This window comes from Mustela lutreola, chromosome 15 (assembly GCF_030435805.1).
Source record: "Mustela lutreola isolate mMusLut2 chromosome 15, mMusLut2.pri, whole genome shotgun sequence".
NCBI classification, from domain to species: domain Eukaryota; kingdom Metazoa; phylum Chordata; class Mammalia; order Carnivora; family Mustelidae; genus Mustela; species Mustela lutreola.
This window is the reverse complement of record NC_081304.1, coordinates 3,283,010-3,307,665: the sequence shown is the minus strand read 5'-3', so window position 1 is coordinate 3,307,665 and position 24,656 is coordinate 3,283,010. Positions and strand designations below refer to the sequence as shown.

The following is a 24,656-nucleotide window of genomic DNA, read 5'->3' as shown; positions in this document are numbered from 1 at the left end:
GGAAAGGGCAGAGGTAGATCGGGTGTCAGTGCTCTGCACACACAAGAAGGATCAACGGACACAGGGGGTCAGGGGAGTCCCAGCTGAGACGGGGCTGAGGACGTGAGGAGGGGTCGTGTGCTCTACGTAAGGGCAAGAAGCTGTGACGGATGGCGCTGGGCTCTGAGCGCGGCAGCGACCCCATCATGGAGCCCGAGGACACCGGCAGAACCCTCTCACTCACCTTTTTAGGGTCCATGTTAAATTTCTTCCTGCCCATGGCTACCTGTTTGTTCCTCTGCATGTTTTTCCTGTAAAACAACCCCGGAGCCAACATTAGTTCTCTGGCTGTTGAGAGGCTCGGAAAGACGAATGTCATTGCACCCACGGACTTGCTGGGGGTCTAGAAAGCGCTATCAGGAGAGCAGGGGCGTACCATAGGTCTATGTGTGGAAGGTCAGCTGAAATCCTGACCCCGGCCCCATGTCCATTTGTTCCTTCTATGCTAGGGCTTTCCTTTTAACGTGATTTTACAAAAAAATCTTTATCAAGGTACCACGTATGTATCACACAATATACGCATCTTATGTGTACATCTGAACGATTTCTAGTAAGCTGACAAAGCTGTGCGGCCCTCACCATGACCAGGTGTAGAACATTCTACCACCCAGTGAAGCTGTGTCACGTGAGTGAACGGTCCGCCTGCCCTGTGCCCGCCGGCCGGCTCGCCCGCGGCTGCAACTGGAGCCAGGCGAAGCGATGGTGTCGTAAGCCTGCTGCACGACACTTGCCCCAGGTTCACTTTCACCTCCCGCCAGTGATCACCTAGGCACTACTGCCACCGGCCACGGCACAGGGCACAAGGCACAGGACGAGAAGGGGCCACGCTGCTCGCCAACGCCAGGGACCCCAGGCCCACTCTTCACTCTGGGCATCTCCTTGTCACGGACTTGCACTGTTCTCTGCACAGATATTCTGGGCACCAGTCCTCTTTCAGACACACCACGGCAAATGTTTCTCCTTGTCTGTGGCTCACCTGTTCCCTTCTACGGTATCTTTAAGAGCATAAGTTTTAAATTTTGATAGGCTCCAATGTATCCACTGCTTTAAATCTATAATATTTTAAAATGTGAAGTTAAGAAAACTATCATCCGGGGCGCCTGGGTGGCTCAGTGGGTTAAGTCTCTGCCTTCATCTCAGGTCGTGATCTCAGGGTCCTGGGATTGAGCCCTGCATTGGGCTCCCTGCTCGGCAGAGAGCCTGCTTCCCCTGCCCCCCTGCCCGCCTGCCTTTCTGCCTACTTGTGATCTAATGTCTGTCAAATAAATGAATAAAATCTTAAAAAAAAAAAAAAAAAAAAGAAAGAGAGAAAGAAAGCTATCGTCCCAAACTGACAGCAGGGAGCCCGGAAGTGAAGACGGGTTCTCGGGAGGCCTGCGCTTCGCTTGTCTCTAACGGCACTGCCTGCACACACTTGCAATAACAAACTCCAACGGTCTTAGGAAGCCAGACAGGGGACTTAGGCTTAGAAAAATACAGACATGTAGTGAGTTAGAGACAGCCCAGTTAGTGCATTAAATACTTAGAAAACGGTCTGGGAAGCCCATTCAAAACTAAACTCTGGAGGTCGCTGACGCTTTGTGCCATCACCCTGCAAACAGCCCTCGTCGGGTTGCACTAGGATGCCCATGTCCATGCTCTGCTCCCAAGCGTCAGGGAGGCACGAGTGAGTCCCTTGGGGCACCCACACACAGCTGGGCACTCCAGCCTTTGGAAACGGTGCGAGTGGCATTAAGCTTTTCCTGGACTCAAAGAAAAGCACAAACTTTACAATGCAAACACAGTGGACAACAGAGGGAAGGAACGCTAGTTCGCAGAGTCCCTTAAGGGCTGTTTCGGGTCTGGGGGCATCTGGAGTTCTCTGGCTCAGTGTCCATCATGATGTGAGAGGCTGTCACCTGTCAGAGCCCCTGCACGGAACAGGGGGGACAGAAAACATGGGACCCGTGCACTTGCCAGGGACCGAAGACGGAAAGTGCCCCCCTCCCGTATGTAGGCCACAAGCACAGGCCCGATGCTCACTGAGGCTGCGGCCACGACACCCAGTGGCCGGCTGGACAGACTCACCTTTCCTCTGTGGACCCGAGGTTTTCAATTTCATTAGCTACCTCTGCTATCTCATCCTTGAGCCTCTACAAAACAGACAGGTCAGAATTAGCAGGAGGGGCCGATGGCCGGTGAGAAGAGCCTCTCTAACAGCTCACATAACTCTCTCCAAACACAAACAAGACAAAATAAGCCAAAATGAAATAAAGTAAGACAAACCAGGGGAAAAAATCGTTAACATTTGGAAAATCCATCTATTCGACAAATACGTGCTGCGCTCCTACCAGACGGCACATGTTTCAGGGAACACGGAGGTGGAAGAGGCCACTCCTCACCTCCAGGAGCTCACTGTCCACGGAAGCTCATCATCACAGACGCTGCGTAAAATACATACTTCTCCCCTGAAAGGTGGCTGATACAGTCTATCAGATCTGCAGCCACTACGTGCCTGTGTCTGCAGACTCAGGACGAAGGGGCCCCCAGCCCAGCCTGTTGGGCCAGCGGCGCTGGGGCTGGGCTAACACTGCCACCCAGCCGCGGGCCACGGGAATGTCCACCCGAGCTCCCGGCTCTCTACCCCCGCCCCCTTTCATGGGTAACATCACACAGACCCTCAGAATGGACAGGCCCAGCGAAGGGGGCTTCGAGTGAGGAACGGCTAAGACTTCCGGGGAGAAGTGAGTTGGGGGAAACCGGAGGGGGAGACGAACCATGAGAGACTGTGGGCTCTGAAAAACAATCTGAGGGTTTTGAAGGGGCGGGGTGGGCCTGCCTGCGGTGGGTGTTACGGAGGGCACGGACTGCATGGAGCACTGGGTGTGGTGCATAAACAATGAATTCTGGTACACTGAAGAAGAATTTAAAAAATTAAAAATTAAGAAAAGAAAGACTTCCGAGCATTTACCAGTGAAACAAAAATCAAAGAATTAATGCAAATGATCAAATCCTACTGAAGTCAACACCAGAGCAAGTCTTCTCTTTGCACACTCTGCAGCTCGGGGGTTCCAGGGCATGTTCCCTCCCTCCCCTTCCCACCCCCGAAAGCCCAAAGGCTTTGCGAAGAATTCTACAAGACTAACACCTGCTGCCCCAAGGGCTAAAATCATCCAACCAATGGCTTCTATGACTTACGTCCTACAAAGTTTCATAGTTACGCAAAGGATCTTAGAAAAATGGATGAAACCATGCTCACAGCTGAAGCATGTCGTGGGGCGTGGGGCCCCGTTTAACCCTGACAGCAGCCTCCCAACAGGTGCTTTCGTGCCACCTCACGCGGAAGAAACTGAAGTTCAACGAATCCTTCACCTGAGATCGCTCGTCCAGGAAGAGGCAGCGCCAGGGTGGGACGTGGGTCTAGCTTAGCCCAAAGTCCATGTTCCAAGCACCCAAAACCTCACCCAAGCCCCCCTCGGCAGTGAGAAGCCCGCGTGGGAGTCAGGGGGCCTAGGCTCCCCTGGTTCTGGCAACCGAGCAGGCGGGTGAGGCTTCACAAACCACCTAAGCTAGGCCTCCCTCTTCTCACCGGGGAAACCAAGGTGGTTGTCGGTCACTACGCTCTGCTCAGAGCTGGGGCGGGGGCGGGGGCAGGGGGGGCGCTGGTGTCAACTCGAAGATGTCACGAGGAGACCTTTGTAAAGGACACCTGTCAGACCACATGCGTCACCGCCGTGACCTCCTACCTGAATGTCGGCCAGCAGCTCCTGCTTTCTCCGCCGGATGTTCTCTAGCTCCTGGCGCTCCTCTGCGGTCAGGTCACTGGGAACTACAAGAAAGGAGGAAATGTCACTAGGAAAGCTTTCTCTCACCAAAAATACACAGACTCCGAGACCACAAAAGGACAAGGACACACGGAAGAACCGGAAGCCGGTTTGGAAATGCGGACAGCTCCGGCTCCCTCAGCTTCCCCGAAGGAAGACAGCACGCTGCTCACAGAGAAAAAGCTCGCTGGAGAGCGCTTGCCATGGAAACGAGAGAGAAAAGGCCGCCTGAGGTCAGATGAGGTCGGCCGGGGAGAAAAGGGGACTGTCCGCTGAGCCCTGGCCATCTTCAGCCCTGTCAGCGGGGACGCTTCTGGCCCCCGTGAACCCGTCTCTTGAGGCCTCAGCCCCCTCGTGGACCTCCCCACCGACCCGGAACCACTTCTGCGACTCCCTGAAGTGGGGAGGGGGTGGTCCCTGCAAAACAACATGAACACTTCTGTGCCATTCGGGGACAGACCAATCCGCACACAGAAAAAATGCCCAGAAGGATCTAGCCCCAGCCGAGTGCCGGCTTGGCTCTGAGACTTTGCTCTCTGCCTTACATGCTCTCCTGAGCCCATCCTGAGAACACAGTCACTGAATTCCTGTCACAGGACACGTCCCCCTCTGAGGCCACAGCTCCTCACCTCCAGGAACAGGGGCTTGGGACAGCAGCCCCTCGGTCCGAGGGGAACACAAGCACTCGGGTCAGGAAACCCTTGGCTCAAACCCCGCCTCCGACCTGCCGCACATGGCCAGCCGCCCGCCCGGCCCGCGTCCTCAGCGTTAGGGCAGACGTCGCGGCCCCGCACTCGTCAGGCTGCGCATCCACCTGAGGAAGCGCCCAGAGCCTGCCTGGCGCTCCATGGAAGCTGGAGAGCGTTGGCGACCGCAAACGGCACCCAGCTGGTTGGAGGGGACAGCACTGGCACGAGTCAGAACCGTGGCGACTGAGCCCGTGACACGGGACCAGGCCCGCGTGAGGGCTGCGTGCGATCCACGCCAGAGCTCGTGTGCAAGGTACAAATGCCTCCGCAGTGCATTTTACATCGACCGCATGCGGAACACATTACTTGATGAGTAAAATACACTATTTCAACCGCTCTCACGTGGGCTACATACAGAAAGTAACACTGCATTTAGTGGCTCAGACTACATTCCCACCGACAGCACGGAGCAGGGACAGTGGCTCTGCCTGAAAACACAGGACCCACAACTGTGTTTCTGTGACACTGAGACACTACTGCGGTCACAGCCCACTTATTTTCCCAAAACAGTTTATACAAATCACAGAAGACAACAAGAGAGGGCAGAAGCGATAAAGATGATGTCTAGAGCACAGGTCGACTACCTCCATAAGACAAGCTGGCTTTCTTTTTAAGCAGGCTGCACACCCAGCACGCAGCCCAACGTGGGGCTTGAACCCACAACCCTGACATCAAGACCTGAGCTGAGATCAAGAGCTGGACGCTCGACCAACCAAGCCACCCAGGTGCCCCTAACTTCTCCTTTACGCAGAGCTCCCCTGACCCTTCTCCAGAAAAGTGTCTTTTAAACGTCCCCAAGACGCACTAAAACATGCATCTGCGATCACAGCCTGATCTGAATATACAACAGTACCAAAAATGTACCTTCTTCACGGGACAGCCACTGGCATTTTCTATCCTTTCCCCTTCGTTCTCTTCACGGTGGCTGGGACGGCACAGCCTAACGCACCGAGTCCCACAGTAGGAGGCACCAATGCCGGAGACTGGAGGCTGCCGGCAGATGACGGAAATCCGGCCCGGGTCACCTTCCAAGAATGGCCTCGCTGCATCCCTGGAACTCCAGGGAACGCTCACAGCGCCGCCTGAGCAGCTGGACCCGGGACGCGTCAGCTCAGGGCAGGGTGCCCGCCGCTCCGGAGCAGGAGACTCTACGGACACGTGCTCCATTCTCGAGAAAAGCACACTTGAAGGAGGCACTCTAATTTCTCTCCATCTCACAGAGCAGACTTTGTAGCCCATGAAGACTGAAGGATCCCTTTAAGAAATAATTTACTGAGATTCTAGAAGACAAATATTCTTCTAACGTAACATGGTTTTGGAAATTTGAGGCAAAAGTTCATTTGTAATAGTTATTCCGTGGGGGAGACTAACCAGGCTGCGGTTCTGAAGGCACACGATGGTGTAATCAGATCACCGCGTCCCTACCCAAGCAGAGGCCAGACTACAGCCCTCGGACGAGGCTGATGAAAAACAGACCGAGCATGGAGAAAATGTGTATCTCAAGACTTGCTGTGCGCCTAGAGAAGCCAGTGTTTCTCCTTCCAGAGTGGAAAATCTCTGCGGTTGCTTTCTTCCCAGAACCTCACGCTCACCCGGTCCTGGTTAGCCTCCGCGCATGACCACTCTACGGGAAGGTCACCCTGGAGCCTCTGGGGCACCGATTCAGAACCTGCTGCTGATCCTCCCCTGCCAGCACAGGATCTTGGAAACAGTAAAGGAATCTTTTAAAAGCTATAAACTTCTAACACCAAAAAGTCATGGAGAGGGGCCTATGGCAGAAGAGGTTTCAACAAACTTCTGGGACAGAGAGCAGAGTGCCAACTCCTCCTTCCGGGGGCCGCGGGGGCCCGTCCCGGCCGGGTCTGCAGAGCCCGGCACAGTGCCTGACAGAGCACAGGCTGCGGATGTCCGCACCCCCGGCCGAACAAAACCCCTGAGCAAGCAGCTGAGCCGGGAGACCGGGCACTGCCCTTCCGGCGAAGCCGGATCCCGCCAACCAGACGAAAGCAGAGCCTCGATGCACACGAGGCCCGCCCCACACACGGAGCACCCATTCGACCTTCTGCCACCGCGTCTTACACCACAGAGACGGCGGAACCTGCACCCCAGACGAGCACCAGCAAGGCAGGGAACAGAAAACCCATCCTGGAGCCGAACAAAAGAAGACTTCAAAAGAACAGAAAACTCTGGAAAAGGGACAGCTAAACAAGACGCTCCTGGAAATTAAACCCATTTTTGTCCCCCAGCTTCCTCCCATCAAAAAGGGGTTAAAAGATAGAGGCGGGGCACATGCAGAACTAAGAGCAAAGAGACCTGAAGACAGAAGCAGAGACAGACTCACTCGGAGAGACGATCACTGTAAAAATCCCCAAGTCAGAGGATTCGAAATGATCCTAAACCTCCATGAGCAGGAAGGGGAGGAGGTGGCCGGTGTGACAGTGGGAGATGGAGGAGGGGCTTTCGAGGGTCTAAATAAAAATGACTTTGACCCTAGAATTAATTCGCAGTCGATGTGGAGGACAAAACAGGATCATTTCAGACACAGGAGAGCTCCTTCGGGAGGAGGAGGACACCAGGACGGGGCAGGAGCAGCCTCGGGAGCCCGGGAGCCCGAGGGAGCGCACGCACGCACACACGCACGCACACACACACACGCACACGCGCGCGCGCTCTCGTGTGTGGACGGGAAGGTGACCGGCGGCCGGCAAGCAGCCCATCGCAAAGAAGGGACAAGAAGACCACCAAGGAGCATTTCTAAGATGTGGAGGCACCACGGGGCCTTCTCTCAACGAACAAAGAGGATCCCGGGACACAGAGCAACAATGAAGGAGATCGTGAGGCAGCCACAGCGGGCAGCGTTCAGGGGAGGAGGCGAGGAAGCAGAGTCCTCTGGGCCTCCTCGCGGGGGGCAGCTCCCGAGAGAGTGCCAGGCCGAAGGACCCCCGTGTAGCGGTGCGCGCACGGCCTCTCAACCCCTGGAGTCGAACCGCAGACGCGGCCCGATGGGTGCCCGCAATCACGCGTTATCAGTCGTGCAGGCCAGAACGAGGGGGCGGGCCGGGGGCGGGGGAGGCAAGGCGGGTCCCCACGGCACCTGCTTACAAAACCAGGGACAGAGCTAACAGATCAACGAACAAGAAAATGAGGCTGTAAATAAATGAAGTTGTAAATATGTGTATGCAAGTTCCAAAAGTGGAAACAAAGGAACCAAACACTGAGGAACCATCCAGAATGGACAGCCAGAGTGGAGAGAACCATGTGAAGTGGGAGAGGTCGAGGGACCACCTCCGACTTTGACAAACCCATCAGTGGGATGAGAACATTAACATGCACTTGGCAGCTACCAGAAGAGAAAAGCCAGAAAAAGTGAATGGCTAGCAGCTGCTTCTGGGGAGTGGGACTGCGAATAGAGAGGTGGGTCCTATGAGCTCCTGAATACTGGCTCAAAAAATACATGTTGGCACTACTGCATTTTAAAAAAGGTTTTATTCACTTTTTTGAGAGAGAGTGCGCACAAGAAAGCTGAGGTGGGGGCAGGCAGAGGGGGAGGGAGAAGCAGGCTCCCCACCGAGCAGAGACCCCCCCCCCCCCCCGCCACCCCAGGACCCCAGGATCATGACCTGAGCCGCCCAGGTAACCCAATACTACTGCACTTTTAAAATGGAAACTTTGTGAAAACATTCGTCTGTGGTCCCTAGAGAAGACAGGCCTTCTGCGACCCAAGGTCAGAAGGGATCAGCACCGGCTAATCTACAGCAGGAATAAACAAAACGTGTTCCCACGTGGGCAGACCTCCCGACATCAGCCGCAGGGTCTCCCTGCCCACCGCGTTCCAGCCTGAGCCGCCTGCGGCCACGGCACTGCCTGCCTTTGGGTTCAGCAAATCCCCCGAGAACTTCTTTTACAGAAGGGCTGGTTTGCATCTCATCGGTCTCATGCAGTTCTCCCTGCGACAGGAAACAACCCAGCACCCTAACCCACGTTCCTCCTGCACCGAAACTCATCAAGGGCAGGTCACCCCCTCACTTCAAGCCCTCGTGCACACACTGCCCCGGAGGAAAGTCAACGCCATGGAGAAAATGCTTCCCTTCACTTAACAGCAGAGAGGATCCAAACCATGGCTGGGGAGGGAGGGGGTCTGGGACCCCCGGGATGGGGCAGGCCATGCCAGGGCAGTTAGGCAAGACACAGTCGCACACACCCCACACCCCACGTGCCTGGAAAAGCAGCCTGGGCCCCAGCGAGGGCACGTACCAGTGCCATGGCTTTCCCTCGAAGCCATGAGGGTTAAACAGAAAAGATCGGCTGATGGGCCAGATGGCAGAGAAACAAACAACTCCTCCTCCCCCGACTGCCACGTGCTGCGGCCACGCTTCTGTGCCAGGAAGGCGGCTAAGCCCCCTTCTCTCGAAAAGAATGGCAACCAGTGAGGCAGCAGCCCAAGCACAAAAGATGGGGGGCAGAGCGCCTGGGGGTCTAAAGGCCTCTGGGACGCACTCCTGCGAAGGTTAATTTACAAGGTGTCCCCCTTCCAGCAAGGGGGCCAGTGCAGGATGGGCCCTCCCCAGTCCCTTGCGGGGTTCCAATTCAATGCAGGGGATTAAAGTGTGGACAACAAGGGACCATTGTGCTCAGCTGTGAATAGAAAACCCACACAAGGGAAGCTTCCATTTATTTCTTTATTTAAATGTTGCTCTGCAGATTTTACCAGTCACAGAGCCCCAGAGCCGCAATGGGCTCCATCCAGCACATACAAAGGAGGACTGTCTTAAAGGGACAGCTCCCATAAACAAGCACATGGCGGCAATCCCGCTGGGCTCAGCGGCTCCCCCTGCCCGGCCCCCCCTCCGCAGGCAGGAGCAGGTGCCCAGCAATCCGCCATGAAGTCCGACCAAGAAAGCAGTTCTTCTGAGAGCAGTTCCTGCTCAGCAGGAGCACAGGCGGCCGCCAGCCAACACAGACCACTCTGCCCTACATCCCTGGCAGTGCTAAAGGTGTGCTTCGGGACAGAGACACCACTCGCGGAGGTCCTCCGGCGACACCAGAGCCCTCTGCCTGGCTCAAAAACACGCCACTCGCCTTGTTTCCAACCGTGACCATCCACCGTCGCCTTCTTATATGTAGCCCCTGCCTCTCAGTGGGTAAGAGGGGTCCAAATTTAAACCAGCACAGCAGGGAAATGTTTTAAGAAGGGAGGCCAAGAATCTAGAAAGGTCCTCCCCCCCCCCCCCATGCCTGGAGAAGGTAAACAGGCAGGAGAGAACACCCTAGACCAAGTTCCCACCCAGGTTAGGGAGGGCATCAGTGTGTCTGGACACGCCCCGGGACCAGAGGTACCCGCTGGCGTGAGCAGGGCCAAACCTTCGCAGATCTGTATGTTTTATGAGACTGAAAATACACAGCTTCAGACACCCGACTGGGAGCCCCGGCTAGAACAGAGCAGCAGTGGCAAAGTACATGCTTTCTCATACCCTCTCTACAAAGTGCTGCCAGAGAACCCAGCCACTTACAAAAGCTTCTGGGTTTGAGAGGACATATCTGGGACGCTGTCCATGGGAGAGAAGGCGGTTTCCTCCCCTCCAAAGACTTAAAAGGTGGAAGGACCTACGTCTACCAACCTCAGACCTCTGCAGATCCTACCGGTTTGATGCCTCACACGGCCGCACCCGATGGGCTGAGTCACCTGGTCTCCCAGGAAATCCCAGTGACTTACAATGTGAAAGACTCAAGAGATTAGAAGGAACTCGGGCACTGGAGACCAGTGCTGACACCGGAGGACCTGGGGTCAGATCTTTGCGGCAGGGATAAGGCGGCGACCCACACACAGAGCAGCTCTGAGTAAAGAGCAGCACAGGGACACGGAACACAAAAAGCCGCGATGACTAAGGAACCGCAGTGAAAGCCTCGGTTCCGAGGCAGAGACAGGCCGCAGGACGGCCAGCACGCCCAGACGGCAAACTGGGAGGACGCACACAGCACGGCGACAGGACCAGAGCCCGAACCCGGCTGCGCCGGTGAACCGCCAGGGCGGATGATCACATCAGACCTTTACAGAAAGTCTGCTGACTTTGGAAAACCAATGACTCTTTCTTCCTACTAAGTCAAGACCAGGCATTCTTTCTAACCTGCATACAGTGTCATTCCACGTCAAGAAGGAAGGACAGCCTGACGCCAGCTACAGCCCAGATGAACCCTGAGGACAGCAGGCTCAGGGAAAGCAGCCAGCCAAAAAAAGCCACTTGCTGTAGGATTCCACCTCCCTGAGGTCCCCAGAGCAGCCAAATCCACAGACAGAGAGTAGGACGGAGGCTGCCAGGGGCCGGGGGAAGGGAGCTGGGGGGGCGGTGCTGACCGGGGACCCAGTTTCCATTTTACAAGGTGGAAACTTCTGGAGCCTGGCTGCACAACACGGACTATCCGGAGCGCGACCGAACCGTCTGCTTGCGATCATCAGTTTTACTTCGAGTGTACATCACCCTCATGAAAAGTGAACAAAACATACGGAAAGTTAAGGGCAGTATCCTGACTCCCTGATTTCTGCTCACTGTGCTCCTGTCCCCCGACCGACTTACGGCCATGTCTCACCACCAATTTATGGCCTAGGAGATTTTCTTTTTTTGAAGATTGATTTATTCATTTTCAGGGTGGGGAGAAGGAGGGAGGAGCGGCAGAGAGAGAGACGGTCCCAAGCCGATTCCCTGCGGAGTGCAGGGGCCTGATCTCATGACCCGGAGATCACGACCTGAGCTGAAACCCAAAGTCCGACACTCAACCGACTCAACCGACGGAGCCACCCAGGCGGCCCCGCCTAGATTTGAAGGAACTTGCGCACGAAACGCAGAGCAGGAGTGAGATCAGCACGTGGCCCACAGCTGATACTCAGCACAGAGAGGCCAGCGTCCCTCTAGCAAATGGCCATGTGAACATTTACTAGTCCAGTTTAACTTCTGTCCACACGAAAGCCACCAAGTCTCCTACGTAGGAGGAAGGACAGATACATTAATGATTTTACTGCCATTTTCTGCATCTTTAAGAAAAACTCTGTTCCAGGGAGGCGCCTGGGTGGCTCAGTGGGTTAAGCCTCTGCCTTCGGCTCAGGTCATGATCTCAGGGTCCTGGGATCGAGTCCCGCATCGGGCTCTCTGCTCGGTGGGGAGCCTGCTTCCTCCTCTCTCTCTGCCTGCCTCTCTGCCTACTTGTCATCTCTCTCTGTCAAATAAGGAAATTAAAAAAGAAAGAAAAAGAAAAGCTCTGCTCCCGCCTCAGTCTCGGAGCGGCTCATTAGTCCAGAGCAGCTACCCAGGGTTGAGGGTGGAGGAGGACCCCTGCTGGGGGCACTCCTCGCCAGGCCCTTCCTGGATCTCCGGCCAAGCCCCTCACCCTGCCCCAACTGGAATGGGCGGTCATCATCACGGCCCTTCTCAAACGGGAGAACAGGTATCAAACAGCCCCACCGATGCCCAGCTGGCTCAGGTATTGGGGCAACTCGAGATGGCAGGGCTGCGAGTTCGAGCCCCATGTTGGGTGTAGAGATCACTTAAAAACAAAAGCTTTATTAAAAAATGAAAACAAACCCACACAGCCCCATACACTTAGAGGGAAAAAGGGTATTCTGTCCTCTTACCTTACACACAGAAGGGAACGGACACATTTTATCCAGGAAGTCCTAAAACTCCAGCACTAACCAGCCAACCAAAGGGAGATGAGGTCAAATTTCAAGGTAGTAAAAGAGACGAAATCATAAAATTGTATCCTGGGCGCCTGGGTGGCTCAGTGGGTTAAGCCGCTGCCTTCGGCTCAGGTCATGATCTCAGGTTCCTGGGATGGAGTCACGCATCGGGCTCTCTGCTCAGCAGGGGGCCTGCTTCCCTTCCTCTCTATCTGACTGCCTCTGTCTACTTGTGTTCTCTGTCTGTCAAATAAATAAATAAAATCTTTAAAAAAAAATAAAAAATAAAAAATAAAAATAAAATAAAATAAAATTGTATCCTTAAAGTTTGGTTTAGAAAAGCAAAGTTAGGGGCACCTGGGTGGCTCAGTGGGTTCAGCCTCTGCTTTCAGCTCAGGTCATGATCCCGGGGTCCGCTGAGCAGGGAGCCTACTTCTCCCTGCCTCCCGCCCCCCGCCGCCACCTGCCTCTCTGCTCACTTGTGATCTGTCAAATAATTAAATAAAATCTTAGAAAAAAAAAAGAAAAACAAAGTTAACATCTGCTTTCAATGGAAGGTAAAAACTAGAAAACAATCTAGAAACCTCTCCACCTTTTCTCAAGCCTGACAGCGATAAGATCCGCTCTGGCTGGAGTTCTGCAGCAGGATTCTCTCAGGCTTCAGACTTCCACTCTCTGTCTGCAAGGCTGTCTTTAAAAGGATCACAGGAACGGAAAGCAGAGCTGGAACCAGCTCAGCAGGGGACAACCATTTTCTTGCCTGGCCCCCTTAAGACAGGAGGCAGAGTGCTCAGCTCTTGGGGAAACCCTGGGAATTCCCTACCCAACAGACCAAGTCATCTGCACTCGCCACCTCTTCTCCCAGGAACACCCCTGTGCCCGATGCGGTACCCCTCCCGTGGCACAGCTGTGTGGCCACACCCCTTTCAGTCCAAAACAGAGGCTTGCGGGGGGCAGTTTAAGAGGTCAGTTTTGTCTCATTTCACCTGCTCCTAAAACCTATTTGTATGCCAGCTCCTGGTAAAACCCTTATTTTTTGGCACACTGAAATATTCTCTGCCCGTCTGATCGCCAGAACGGACCCCTAGGACGCAATGAAATGTGCAATTCCAACTCCTTTTCTGGGCGTACTGCCGGGAGGAGGACTAGCCACTCCCAGGAGTGGTTCCAAAGTCCTCAGGGGCACGCGAAGCTCACGGGCTCGGTCCAGAGGAGAGAGATCGTCCTGCATCCAACCCTCTCTTCCTGCTGTCCTGTTCCTCACCTCGCCGAGCCGGGGCCACCAAAATTGGCCATCAGCTTGCTCCTGAACCTCAGGCCTAAAAAAACCACACTGAATACTGGAACATCTACCCCAAGAAGCCAGTGGAAAAACCCTAGGAGGAGAGAACACGCAGAACCCTGAGGCGGTCATGCAGAGAGGGCCGCGTGCGCAGCACATCATCGGCTGTGCTGCTGGGGGGGGGGGGGCACAGCAGAGCATACCCGAGCGGACCACACTCTCCGCATGATGCCCCACGCGCGCCACCACCCGGCCTCTTACCCAAGGCGAGTCCCCTCTCCGGCAGCCCCCGCAGCCCCCGTCAAAGCCTGGGCCGCTGGTCGCTCTCCGCTTCAGAGGCCATGGTGGGCCGACACCGCGGCCCCACGGCGCCAGACTCCCGGGAGCTCCCGCAGCCCCCGGCGGACGGAGGGACGGAGCCAGCAGGGCATGTGTGCCGGCACAGCCAGGGTGGGGGAGGCAGCCCGGGAACAAAAGCCGAGTGGAAACCTTGGACGGAGAGGGAGAGGGAGCCAATCCTGGCGGGGACAGAGATGGCCACGGAGCTGCCGCCGGCTGACACTCGGCGTGTGTGCGGCTCAGCTCAGCTCCTCGCGGGCGTATTTCCATGAATGCGATTACAGCCGGCCCCTCCTACTACCCCCCACGCGGCCTCCTGGGGGAGGGGTGCAGATCGCTCGCAGGCTGCGCTCGCTCTTCTCTACCCCAGAAGCAGGAGGCTGATGGCTGCTTCACTGAGAGGATGTTAACCCTTCCCTGAGGTGCCCTCTCCTTACTGAGCAGAGACCATGGGGCAGCCCCACGGGGTGGGGCGGAGGAGGCTGTTCCGTCGCACTCGGCACCTGGCCACCCCTCCTCCTGCCCTGCACCCCGGCAGCAGACAGTCATGCTGACCAAAGGCCCCCATGCTCCGGGGCCCAGGCCTCCCGTCTCCACACAGGTGTGCTCCGGCCTTTCCAGCAGAGGCCTGGCCTCCCACTCCCACACGGGAGGTGGCAGCACCACATTCCAGCACATTCTGGTTAGCAGCAGCTCGGCGAGCTGATCTCAGGGACAGTACCGTAAGGTGGCCGTTGACACGAAACATCACTGCAGCCCAAGAGCCGTGGCTCTCAAACTCAGAGGACCCGGGGACAACCCACGGGGCACCCTTAAACACACAGACTTTAAGCCCCAGCACCCAGGACGTGGGTTCCACATTAGACCGGAGCACGAGATGACTCGAGGCAGCTGTCTTTAGCTGGTGAGGAAGAGACACAAGGTTCTACAATCAAGTGCCAAAGAAGCACTTTGGAAGAAAAAGAGAAGAGAAACCACGACACCAGCTCGGGGCTCTGTGACCTCCTGCCGGTCGCTCTCCGTCACAAGGGCGTCCAGGCAAAGCAGGGGGTTGAGCTGAGCACCCCCACCACCTCACCTCCAGATGGGACAACCCACAGTGTCTCTAGGCGTTGCCACATGTCCCCCGGAAGGCAGAACTGCCCTGCTTAACCACCACTGCTCCCCATGACCAACAACGGAGAAGACAAAACCATCCCCACGGCCCCCACCCAACTTCCAGTCTTCGGTCCTTAGGAAGATGCTGGGAGGAGGGACCCCCGCCCCCCGCAAGGCCTGGCCCCACCCCACCCCTCGTCCTACTAACAGAGGCTGCATGCCCCTGGGGATTCCCTGTCACCAGCACAGGGTCGCCAGACCTGACCCAAATATCTCAACTCTGCAGCCCAGACTCCGTCTTTGAAGAAATAGTCATAATAGGAACTATTTTACTTCTGTGCCAAAATGGCAGTTCTCATCTGTAAAATCTTACCAAGTCCATGAAAAATAAACCTCAGAATTACTCACGAACCCTCTGCTTTGGGCGGCAAAAGGAACGAGCTTTCAACACGGCGCACCCGGAGTCCCCACCTGACACAGTCGCTCCACTGGAAAGCCAGCCGCTCCGGCCTGCCCCCGGGAGGGCCCTCCTGTCCCCCCAACTCTCACTCCCAGTCTCCCTTCACTTCCCTGTGTCTCGGGGCTCGTGCTCACCGACCCTCAGAAGCTACCACTCGCAGGGAAGACTCTGGGGCCACAGCGGACAGACTCCCCTCTCATCCCACACGTGCTGTGACCGTCACCTGAGCATCTCAACCCACGCCGCCTCTCCGTGTCTACTCATGCAGCCTACCGTCGGGTGACACGCTGTCCTTCCAGGGGGCTCCTCTGTCCAGCAGTGGCCCCTGCTCTACGTGAGTAACCAACCGGGGCTCTGCCTGCTGTTCTGAGGCAACACCACTGTTTTATACACACACAGAGCAGGGACGTCCCTGCTGGTGGCTGCCTGCGACCTCTCACCTCCTGCCTGAGACACAGTCACGGTGCCCCCAGGCGACCACGCCCACGGCCGCCCCGCCAACGCCAAGGGAGGACCTGCCGCGGGGCTTCACCTGCGGCCTGGGAGCCCGGGCAAAGGTTCAGCCTGAACCCAGGCCACAGGCGGCTGCGAGCAGGACCCAGGACGGTCAGTTCTCAGCACAGGACACGGGACGTGGACAGACGAGAAGTCAGAGCAATAAGCTACCGACAGAATGGCTGCAGGGTGGTCCTCCTCGTGTATAGAGAGGACAGATGCTGAAATAGCCCCAGATCAAGTTCGTGAAATCACAGTGATCAAACACAAGGACCGTTCCCAGACTATCTAGTCATCTCAGGAAATCCACCGAGAGAGACAATAAGAGTTTTTAAAAATGGTTTTCTCAGACTGCTAATTAAACAATCTTAAAAAAAAAAAAAGAGGGTGTATCACCATAAGCAAGGCGCCCTGTGAGCTACCGAGAAGATACAGAGATGGCGAGACACGGTTCAGCCCCCAAAGAGCTCACATGTCACTATTCCCTTGGAAGGAGAAAGAATCAGGCGGGTACGAGAGAGGACACTGGCAACAGGTGAACACGGCAGCCACATGCCACAGGCTGCCCACGGGGGCTGAGGCTGCAGCCTGCTCTGAAGGCCGGAGCCAGGAGGGAGAGGGCGCGCCAGGCTGGGGAGAGGGACAGGTGCGTGAGGGAAAGGGGCGAACATTCCGGAAAGGTGGGGGGAAACTGGAGCCACACTGTGTCCTCTGACTCTGACACGAAGACCTCTGGATTCTGCCCCTGCCGGGGCCCCCAGCTCCCCCCACGGGCTGGCACGAGACGCCCCTGCGCAGGGCTCACGTCCTGCCCTCTTCCCGCCAGCGCAGCCTCAGACACATGGAGCCGGCCCCGGGGAACCCCAGGACGCGTGCGGGGCAGTCCGCACCACTTACTCGGTCATCGGAGGTAAATTCCTATACTTCAAGGGCCCAAGTGTGCTAATCCTCGGCCGGAGGCACTGCCAAGCCCCAGCGGACCTAGGCAAAGCGCCACGCCCCAGCACGCACAGTGGACAGAGAGCCCGGGTCTCAACCCCCCTTCCTGGCACACGGCAACTGGGGCGCAGAGCATCAACAGCTGTACTCCATTCCTGACACTGAGACGTGCTTTATTTTTCTTTAGTAAAAGCTAAAGCATAACCACTTCTTGCGAGAGGCGAAGACTGACCTCTGTCCCACGGAGAAGGGCCTGCAGACCTCTTGAGAGAGCAGCAGTGTCTCCTCCAAGCCCCAAGTGGGAGAACCTGGTTCCCAGAACCAGACACCGACCCTTATTGGAGCTGCCCGGAGTCCAGAGAAGGCTTCCCGAAGTCTGAGAGAAGCTGAGGAAGGGAGGCGGCCCCGGGCTGGGCACCCACCTGCTGCGTCCTGGCCGGTCGCGGGGGCCGCTCACGGGCGGGCCGCAGCTGGGGCAGGCACCGAGGCCTGGCCGCGGGGACGGGGCCCCTCCTAGCACCAGCGCAGGCCCAGCGCCCTAGGCCTTGCATTCTGAGAGGCTGCTCTCGGGGTTCTGCACCTCCTGCCCTTGGCATAGGGCACGGCCGAGCCGGGAGCAGCACCGCAGGGAGGACAGCCAGGAGGCGGCAGCAGGAGACGACGAAGGTCGGTGCCTCGGTCTCTGCCCTCGAGACCCCGGCTGGCACTTCTCCTTCTCCAGGATGAGCTCGGGAGGAGATGTGATCCGCAGGGGTGGGGGCTTTGCCTGTGAACCCCTGACACTGGGAAGGTTTTCGGTGGCACTTGTCCCTCTAGTAAACAGATCCCCGCCTCCTGGTCGCCCTGCAGATTCTGTTGTGACTGGCTTCTCTGGACCAGTTGTCTTCTACCCCCAAAGCCAGCATGTGGCAGGGCCAGCCTCTCACACAGGCAGGACAGTCACCAGGAAAACCAAGGGAGACCTGAGCGGAGGCGGGAAGACCCCAGCAGGGAGAGGTCTCTCCCCGGTGTCTGTATGTCACAGGTCCTAAAAAATCTCCAACGAGATTTTTACAGAGATGACACAAATGAAGTAATAATAAAGTTCTAATGAAGAAGTTTATACACAGATAGTCCAGAAAAGCATGAGAGAGAAAAAAGGTGCCATGAGAGAGTCGCTCCTGGAGGCTGACCCATGAGGCTCGGTGACAGGGGACAGCACAAGGGACATTCGAGAGACGCTGACCCACCTGGCAGCGCCTCGGGTCACACAGTCTCGGGAAGAAATGACAAACAGAAACAAATGTAAAGAGAAGTGTGCTGCCAACCCCTGGCGGTGGGGCAACAAGCCAGCCAGGCACCGGGGGAGACGCGGCGGACGCCCAGCTCATTTACCACAGCATCAATTCCAGCCGAACCACGGACTTGAACATAGAGAAGGAAACCATCCCAGTTCTAGCATAAAGCACGGATGACTCCGGTCACGGTCTCGGACAGCCTGTCTCCCGCAGGAAGACGAAAAGCTTCTGGGTGGAAACAGAGCCCGACCAGCTAAAGGCCAACAGCCGGGGACAGCAAACACAGAAGCAGGCGCCAGGGGTCATTCTTCAGTCCCCAAGGAGCAGCAGGAAGCCCAGGCAGACGAAGACCGACACCACCGGCAAAGGACATGGAGGCAGATGCTCCAGAAAAATATAGACGGCCTGACATGGAAAAATGCCTGAACTCTCTAGAAACAGAGAATTTAAAACACGCCAATTAACAGCATACCATACTGCTCCCCAATAGTCGGGCAGAAATTAAACGTCTGATGACATGGGGGACCCTGACAAGGGCGTGGGGGGCACACGAGCGGCCAGGGGCGTGTAACCCGGCACCGTCCTTCTGCCATACCAAAGCTCAAAAGCCATGGACCTGTCAATTCAGCACTTCCGTTTAAGAACTGACCCAACCCGGGACGCCTGGGTGGCTCAGTTGGTTAAGCAGCTGCCTTCGGCTCAGGTCATGATCCCAGCATCCTGGGATCGAGTCCCACATCGGGCTCCTTGCTTGGCAGGGAGCCTGCTTCTCCCTCTGCCTCTGCCTGCCATTCTGTCTGCCTGTGCTCGCTCTCTCTCCCTCTCTCTCTGACAAATAAATAAATTTAAAAAAAAATTTAAAAAAAAAAAAAATAAAAAAAAAAAAGAACTGACCCAACCCTTAAGGGGGTAGGAGAAGAATCAATGAAACAAGATGGGATCGGGAGGGAGACAAACCATAAGAGACTCTTCATCTCACAAAACAAACTGAGGGTTGCTGGGGGGAGGGGGTTGGGAGAAGGGGGGTGGGATTATGGACATTGGGGAGGGTATGTGCTTTGGTGAGTGCTGTGAAGTGTGTAAACCGGGCGATTCACAGACCTGTACCCCTGGGGATAAAAATATATTATATGTTCATAAAACATAAAACATTTAAAAATTTAAAAAAAAAAACCTGACCCAACCGACATCCTCCGGAAGTTGCGAAAGTTACAAAGTACTTAAACACCACGTGGTCACGAGAAAGGAGGAGCTGATCTGTGAGTGACGGTCTAGAAAATTCTCTAAGACATCCTCAGTGTGACCAGCAACCACGGAGCAGCAGGGGCACCAACACAGACTCTGGAGAGAGGGACGCACCTGAAGCTGGGCGCGGACCCTCCTCAGAGACCAGGCCCGGGGTCGCCTCACGGTCTACCTCTCTGTGTCGGGCTCCACAACTAAGGCCACGCTTTTTTTCCGATGTTTTTTTGTTTCTTTGTTTTTAAGATTTTGTTTATCTATGTGAGAGAGCACGAGCAGGGGCAGAGGCGGAGGGAGAGGGAGCAGGAGCCTGACGGGGGGCTCGATCGCAGGACCCTGGGATCATGTCCTGAGCCGAAGGCAGAGGCTTAACCCACTGAGCCACCCAGGTGCCCCTAAAACATCATTTTATGTTGACATTTCTATTCAGAGAATGTATGGAAATGCCACTGGCCATTTACCCCAAAATATTTACTCAGATTGATGCCTAAATATGCCCTTTGTGGGAAAAACACACTTGGATTCTGCTCTAAGGCTTTTTTTTTTTTAAAGATTTTATTTATTTATTTGACAGACAGAAATCACAAGTAGGCAGAGAGGTAGGGAGAGAAAGTTGGGGGGGGGAGCAGGCTCCCCACTGAGCAGGGAGCCCGATCCCAGGACCCTGAGATCATGACCTGAGCCGAAGGCAGAGGCTTAACCCACTGAGCCACCCAGGTGCCCCTGCTCTAAAGCTTTTAGCACCCGCTGTACCTGCGCCATGCTGCTGTGGCTTTGTATGTGGGACTCCGTCTGAAGTCTCTGCATCAGTGTCCTGAACTCTTACCAGAAATACAGAAGAACAGAGACTTTAGATACCAGAAAGAAAAGAGATGCAGAGAAGCCACTAACCAGGAAAAGACACTGACCGGCTCTTCCGTGACAGCGCTGTGCAGTAAGGAAGAGCTTCTTCTCTTAAGGAAGGCGGGGTGTACTGGTGTGAGTGCGAACCCCCAGCAGAGGTGACCTGCCCGTCTCCGCTTCCCCCAGCGTGTCACCGGCCTCTACGGAGCCAGGCACATCACATCCTCGGGAGACGCGTGCGGGGGGTCACGAGATGGCCGTGCCCTAGCTGTGCTCTTGAACATGAGCTCCCAGCTGAGCCCGATGTCCCTCCGGGAGCCACGGTGATGATGTTCGCTGGCAGAGCTGACTGGGCTAGACCAGGTCACTTCAGAGGCCGTCCGAGTCCAAGAACACACTGCGTTTACGGACTGTCCCAGCTGCAGCTCCTCGGAGGGCAAATAGGAGGCCAGCAGCAGCGACAAGAGTCTATTTCTAACATGGAAATCTCAGCCAAGTGGAGGACAAACAGAAAAGGGGCAGAGGGCAGAACAATGTGCCTTCGGGGGGTTGTCCAAATGCAGGGTAAACGTGAAACCCTGATACCCTAAAACACTTCCAGAAGGTCTGGCCCTCCATCCTTCAACCAGAAGCAAACTGCATGCAGGTTCTACAGCCCCCACCACAAACACACTCTGGGGAACCTTCCAGAACCAGAGAGAGTGTTGTTGACAAGAACTGGAATGTCCTCGCCCCCACTAGCCACTCTGTGTACTGATGAGGACCCTCAAGGCCCAGACTGGGGGGGCCTGCCAAGACCGACCCCCAGTACCTGCCTTTTCTTTCCCCCAGGGCTGGCTGCTGAGACCACCCCACCTGCCACCTGCACGTCCCACCTGTCTGCGGGACTTGGGGCCCCGGGTGCCGGCAGCCAGGCCGGTGCTTTCCGACTCCATAACAGAACTCGTTCAGGCCACAGACAACCATCCGCTTCTTCAGAGAAGCGGGACCCGAGCCTCGTTTCTGCTCACCTTTATAAGAAAAGGCAAGGGCAGTTCTGACCCTCTTACGACGACACTGAGAGCATTTGTGTCTGGTGCGCTCGCAGGAGGGCCTAGGAGATTCAGCCCAGAGCGAGTCCCCTGGACACCTGTCACGGCAGACGGTGATGCGGGATGCAGGAGGCGCTCCTGCCTCACAGTAAAGATGCAAACCCAACCCCCGCGGAAGGGAGCGCGGAGTACCCGTGGGAGTACGGACTTCCAGTCCCGGCACCGCAACCTTCCCTCTTCCTGCACACCCCACGCTGCGCGGCTTGTCCAGCGCAAGGCTAGCCCCGTCCGGGGACTGCGCCAAGAGGATGGGCTCGGGCCATAAGTCAACAGCAAGGGGAGGATTTCTACGGTCACCCGAGAACCCAGGATCCTGGTGGAGAGGCACTCTGCCTAGTTCTACCCCACGCCTCTTCCTATAATAAAAGGATTTTACACTCACATAGAATCTCACAGCTTAACCGGTTTCTCCTTCGTCTCTGTTCCTATGTGCACGGCAAAGCCCAGCTATGAACTCCAACGCTTCCTGACGGTGGAGGTGGCACTGCTAGCTCCGGTTTGCAAGGAGGCAGGACTCACTGAGCAGGACATTCTAATGACACACACAGCCCCGTTCGCACGCCCCGGCCAAGTCCCTGGACCCTCAGTGCCTCGTCTCGCAGTAACCAAGTTCACTGCAGCTCAGCATTGCGGAGCACCTGCATGTGACCGCCCTGAGCTCGGAGCTCGGATTCAAAGGGCTCCGGCCCCTGCCCTGCACAGAACACCAAGGCGGGCAGGGAGGCGTGCAGGCCCGGAGCTGCAGCCCCCGCGGCCGCCAGGGCCACGCTCACACGGCATTCGCAGCACACGCGGGGACACCAAGGAGCTCGGACAGGTCAAGCCTCCGAGCCAGGGCTTGGAAGGACAAATGGATTCCCCAAATGGAGAAGCAGAGACCAACGCCGACACACATACCCAGGAAGGCGAGGCGGCCGGGTGCCTGGGGACTGGGGGCACAGCTGCGGTCAGGACCCAGGACACATCAGGACTGGCCGGCGCCAGAAGAGAGCCCAGCATCAGCTTGCGAGGGCCTCGTGTTCCACACGCCAGGGAGCTCGGGTTCCAGCCCAGAGGAAAGGTTCAAGGGCGAAACAAGGGGGACTACGCGTTGAAGAGACGGGCCGAGATCACGGGAAGCCAGCCTGCGGAAGCCGCCGCTCGCTCCTCGCCCGCACGGCACTGCGCTGGGAACCAGGCGCGCAGGGGCCACACAAGGACAGAAGCCAAAAGCATCTGTAACGTCCGGGTTATGGATCGGAGATTAGCGCGGCAGAAAAACTTCTTGAGACACAACCCCCCACTTACCCTTTCCTAGGTGTGCTCTTTGGAGCCTGCGGACCTAGAGCAGCTCTGTGAGGGGCATGACGTGGACACTTCCCTCTCTGCCCTGGGGTCTTGGGGACCTGCCAGAGCCAAGTCCGTCCGCTCCCTTCACTCTCATGCCTGCCCAGAGCCGCTGCTGCATCCCCTCGGGATCCGTAGGGACCTGTTTTAGCGGCAGTTGAAAGGGCAGCTGCGCTGGCCTCCGGAGTCCCAGAGGACAGGACGGAGTGCCCCTGGGAGGGGTGAGGGTGACGAGAGCAGCCGGCAGTTCCTGAAGGTAACTCATTCCAAACAAAGCTGCCCGTGAACCCTATCTCTGAACCCCGAGCTCTAAGTCCCCAGCCCCAAAACGGCACCCCACTCTCACCACACCGTGAGCCGTGCATGCTGGACGTTAGGGCCTCTGGGACAGCTGGACGCTGATGACACAGGACCCCCTGAGTCAGCCTCTCGAGGGACTCTTCAGTGGGGTCCTTGGGAGTCTGAGGCCAGCCCCCCTGTCGGGAAGGCCCGCAGGACATGAGGGAGCATGCGGCACGGTGACCAAAGTCATGGTGTGCCTGGGCCAGCTCACACCCGCTGTCTCGAATCATCAGTAAAGTGACCTGTTCCTTTCCCACGAGAGACCCTGGCGACCATGGACTTGCCTGGCAGCTAGATCACCTCCTGCAGGGGTGCAGCGCTCACACAGAACCACCTCTCCTCACGGCCCCCTCCCACGCAGAGGGATTACCACGAGCCCCTCCGCGCCCCCCCCCAGCCTCCCCCACACACTGCAGTTTTCCGAGTCACCGCGGGTCCGGTCCGGCATGAGCCGTCTCAGGTGAAACCTGGAAATGTACTGTGTGGTGACCCAGGTAAGGAAAAGCAGAAAAAGGCCCCAAATCTTGTTCCAACGTTCTCAAAACCTACCTTGAAAGAGAGTGCAATGTTTATCTCCAGCTTCCCTGCGTTCATCACCAACGACAAAGCAGCATCCACTTTGCTGCCCTCCGGCAGCGGCAACGCGCTGCCACCTAACGCGGGCGTCACCAGACACAGACGCGTCCACGTGCGACATGCCGCGCTCCACAGTCGGAACCCCGGCCCCGCGGGGCTCCCCTCCCCAGCTCTCTTCCGGGGCCCTCAGCTGTGTCACCCCCTCCCTCGGAGCCTCCCTGGGTGCCGTGTGGGTGCCGTGAGGGCGCCGAGAGGATGAAGGACGTCCACAGACGCCACGGACCCCGCAGTCCCCAGCGACACCGAACGAGGAAGGTCCCACGAGCTCTGCATGTTCCCACCCCTCGTCGCACCCCTACCGGCGGCTGCCCCTGCCGTGCTCTGACGCCCGCGCTTTTCACGGTGGCCCTCGGTCGGGGCGCGGCGACCCTAGAGCCCGGGGCCACTGTCACTCAGAGCCGGGGAGCACGGACACACGCGCTAGGACGCAGGCCCCGCAGAGCAGCGCTGGGGGCCGGGCGGGGGCCCTGCTCTGGGTGAAACACACGGAGTCACACGCAGCCCCACGCAGGCCTCGCCCCCGAACCACTCACGACCCTCCAGTCCTTCTCCCGAGAACAGTGAGGGAAAACCCCGAGTCTGGGGGCCGCTCCTCCCCGCAAGGCAATAAAACTGTCATCACAGGATGTCCCGCTGGATGGGGACAGCCGCAACCCCCACTGCGGGCGCCTAGGCGAGACCCAGACTCACCATCGTCCTCCCCGGGGGCTTGCAGGACCATCTTCCCCCAGCCCAGCGGGACCCTGATGGTGCCGGAGTCGTTCGTCTAAGGGGCACCCGACGACGTTTCCCTGGGCGGGGGCAGGGGGGCTGGGTGGGGCCCGGAACACCTGCCGGCCTCGGTCACTGCCGCCTCCGGGACAGCTCAGCGCTCCTTCCTGAACTGCGGAGCCAATGAGCCTTCCCCAGCTGAGGCGTCACGGCCGCCGCCCAGTTCCTGAAGTGGGGCCGAGGGAGCTTCCGAGGAGTTAACCGCCTCCTCCCTGGATCCGGCTCGGGCTCGGGCCGAGGAGTCCGCGGCGGCAC

At 57.1% G+C, this 24,656-nt stretch overlaps 1 protein-coding gene across 5 annotated transcripts in view; it reads right to left on the bottom strand.

Annotated features, from left to right (window-relative positions):
• The window catches only part of CYTH1 (cytohesin 1), a 78,835-nt gene that overhangs the window by 16,965 nt on the left and 37,214 nt on the right, over positions 1–24,656 (bottom strand). For 3 of the 5 annotated variants that reach the window (XM_059149391.1, XM_059149387.1, XM_059149388.1), the window contains 3 exons: positions 3,765–3,847; positions 2,107–2,171; positions 224–290 (listed from right to left, as the gene is read on the bottom strand). In XM_059149391.1, coding sequence (XP_059005374.1) covers positions 224–290; positions 2,107–2,171; positions 3,765–3,847 — 215 coding nt within the window. Of the gene's footprint in view, positions 1–223; positions 291–2,106; positions 2,172–3,764; positions 3,848–13,803; positions 14,178–24,320; positions 24,517–24,656 lie in introns of those variants that run through there. The other 2 variants (XM_059149389.1, XM_059149392.1) reach the window with 2 other exon arrangements.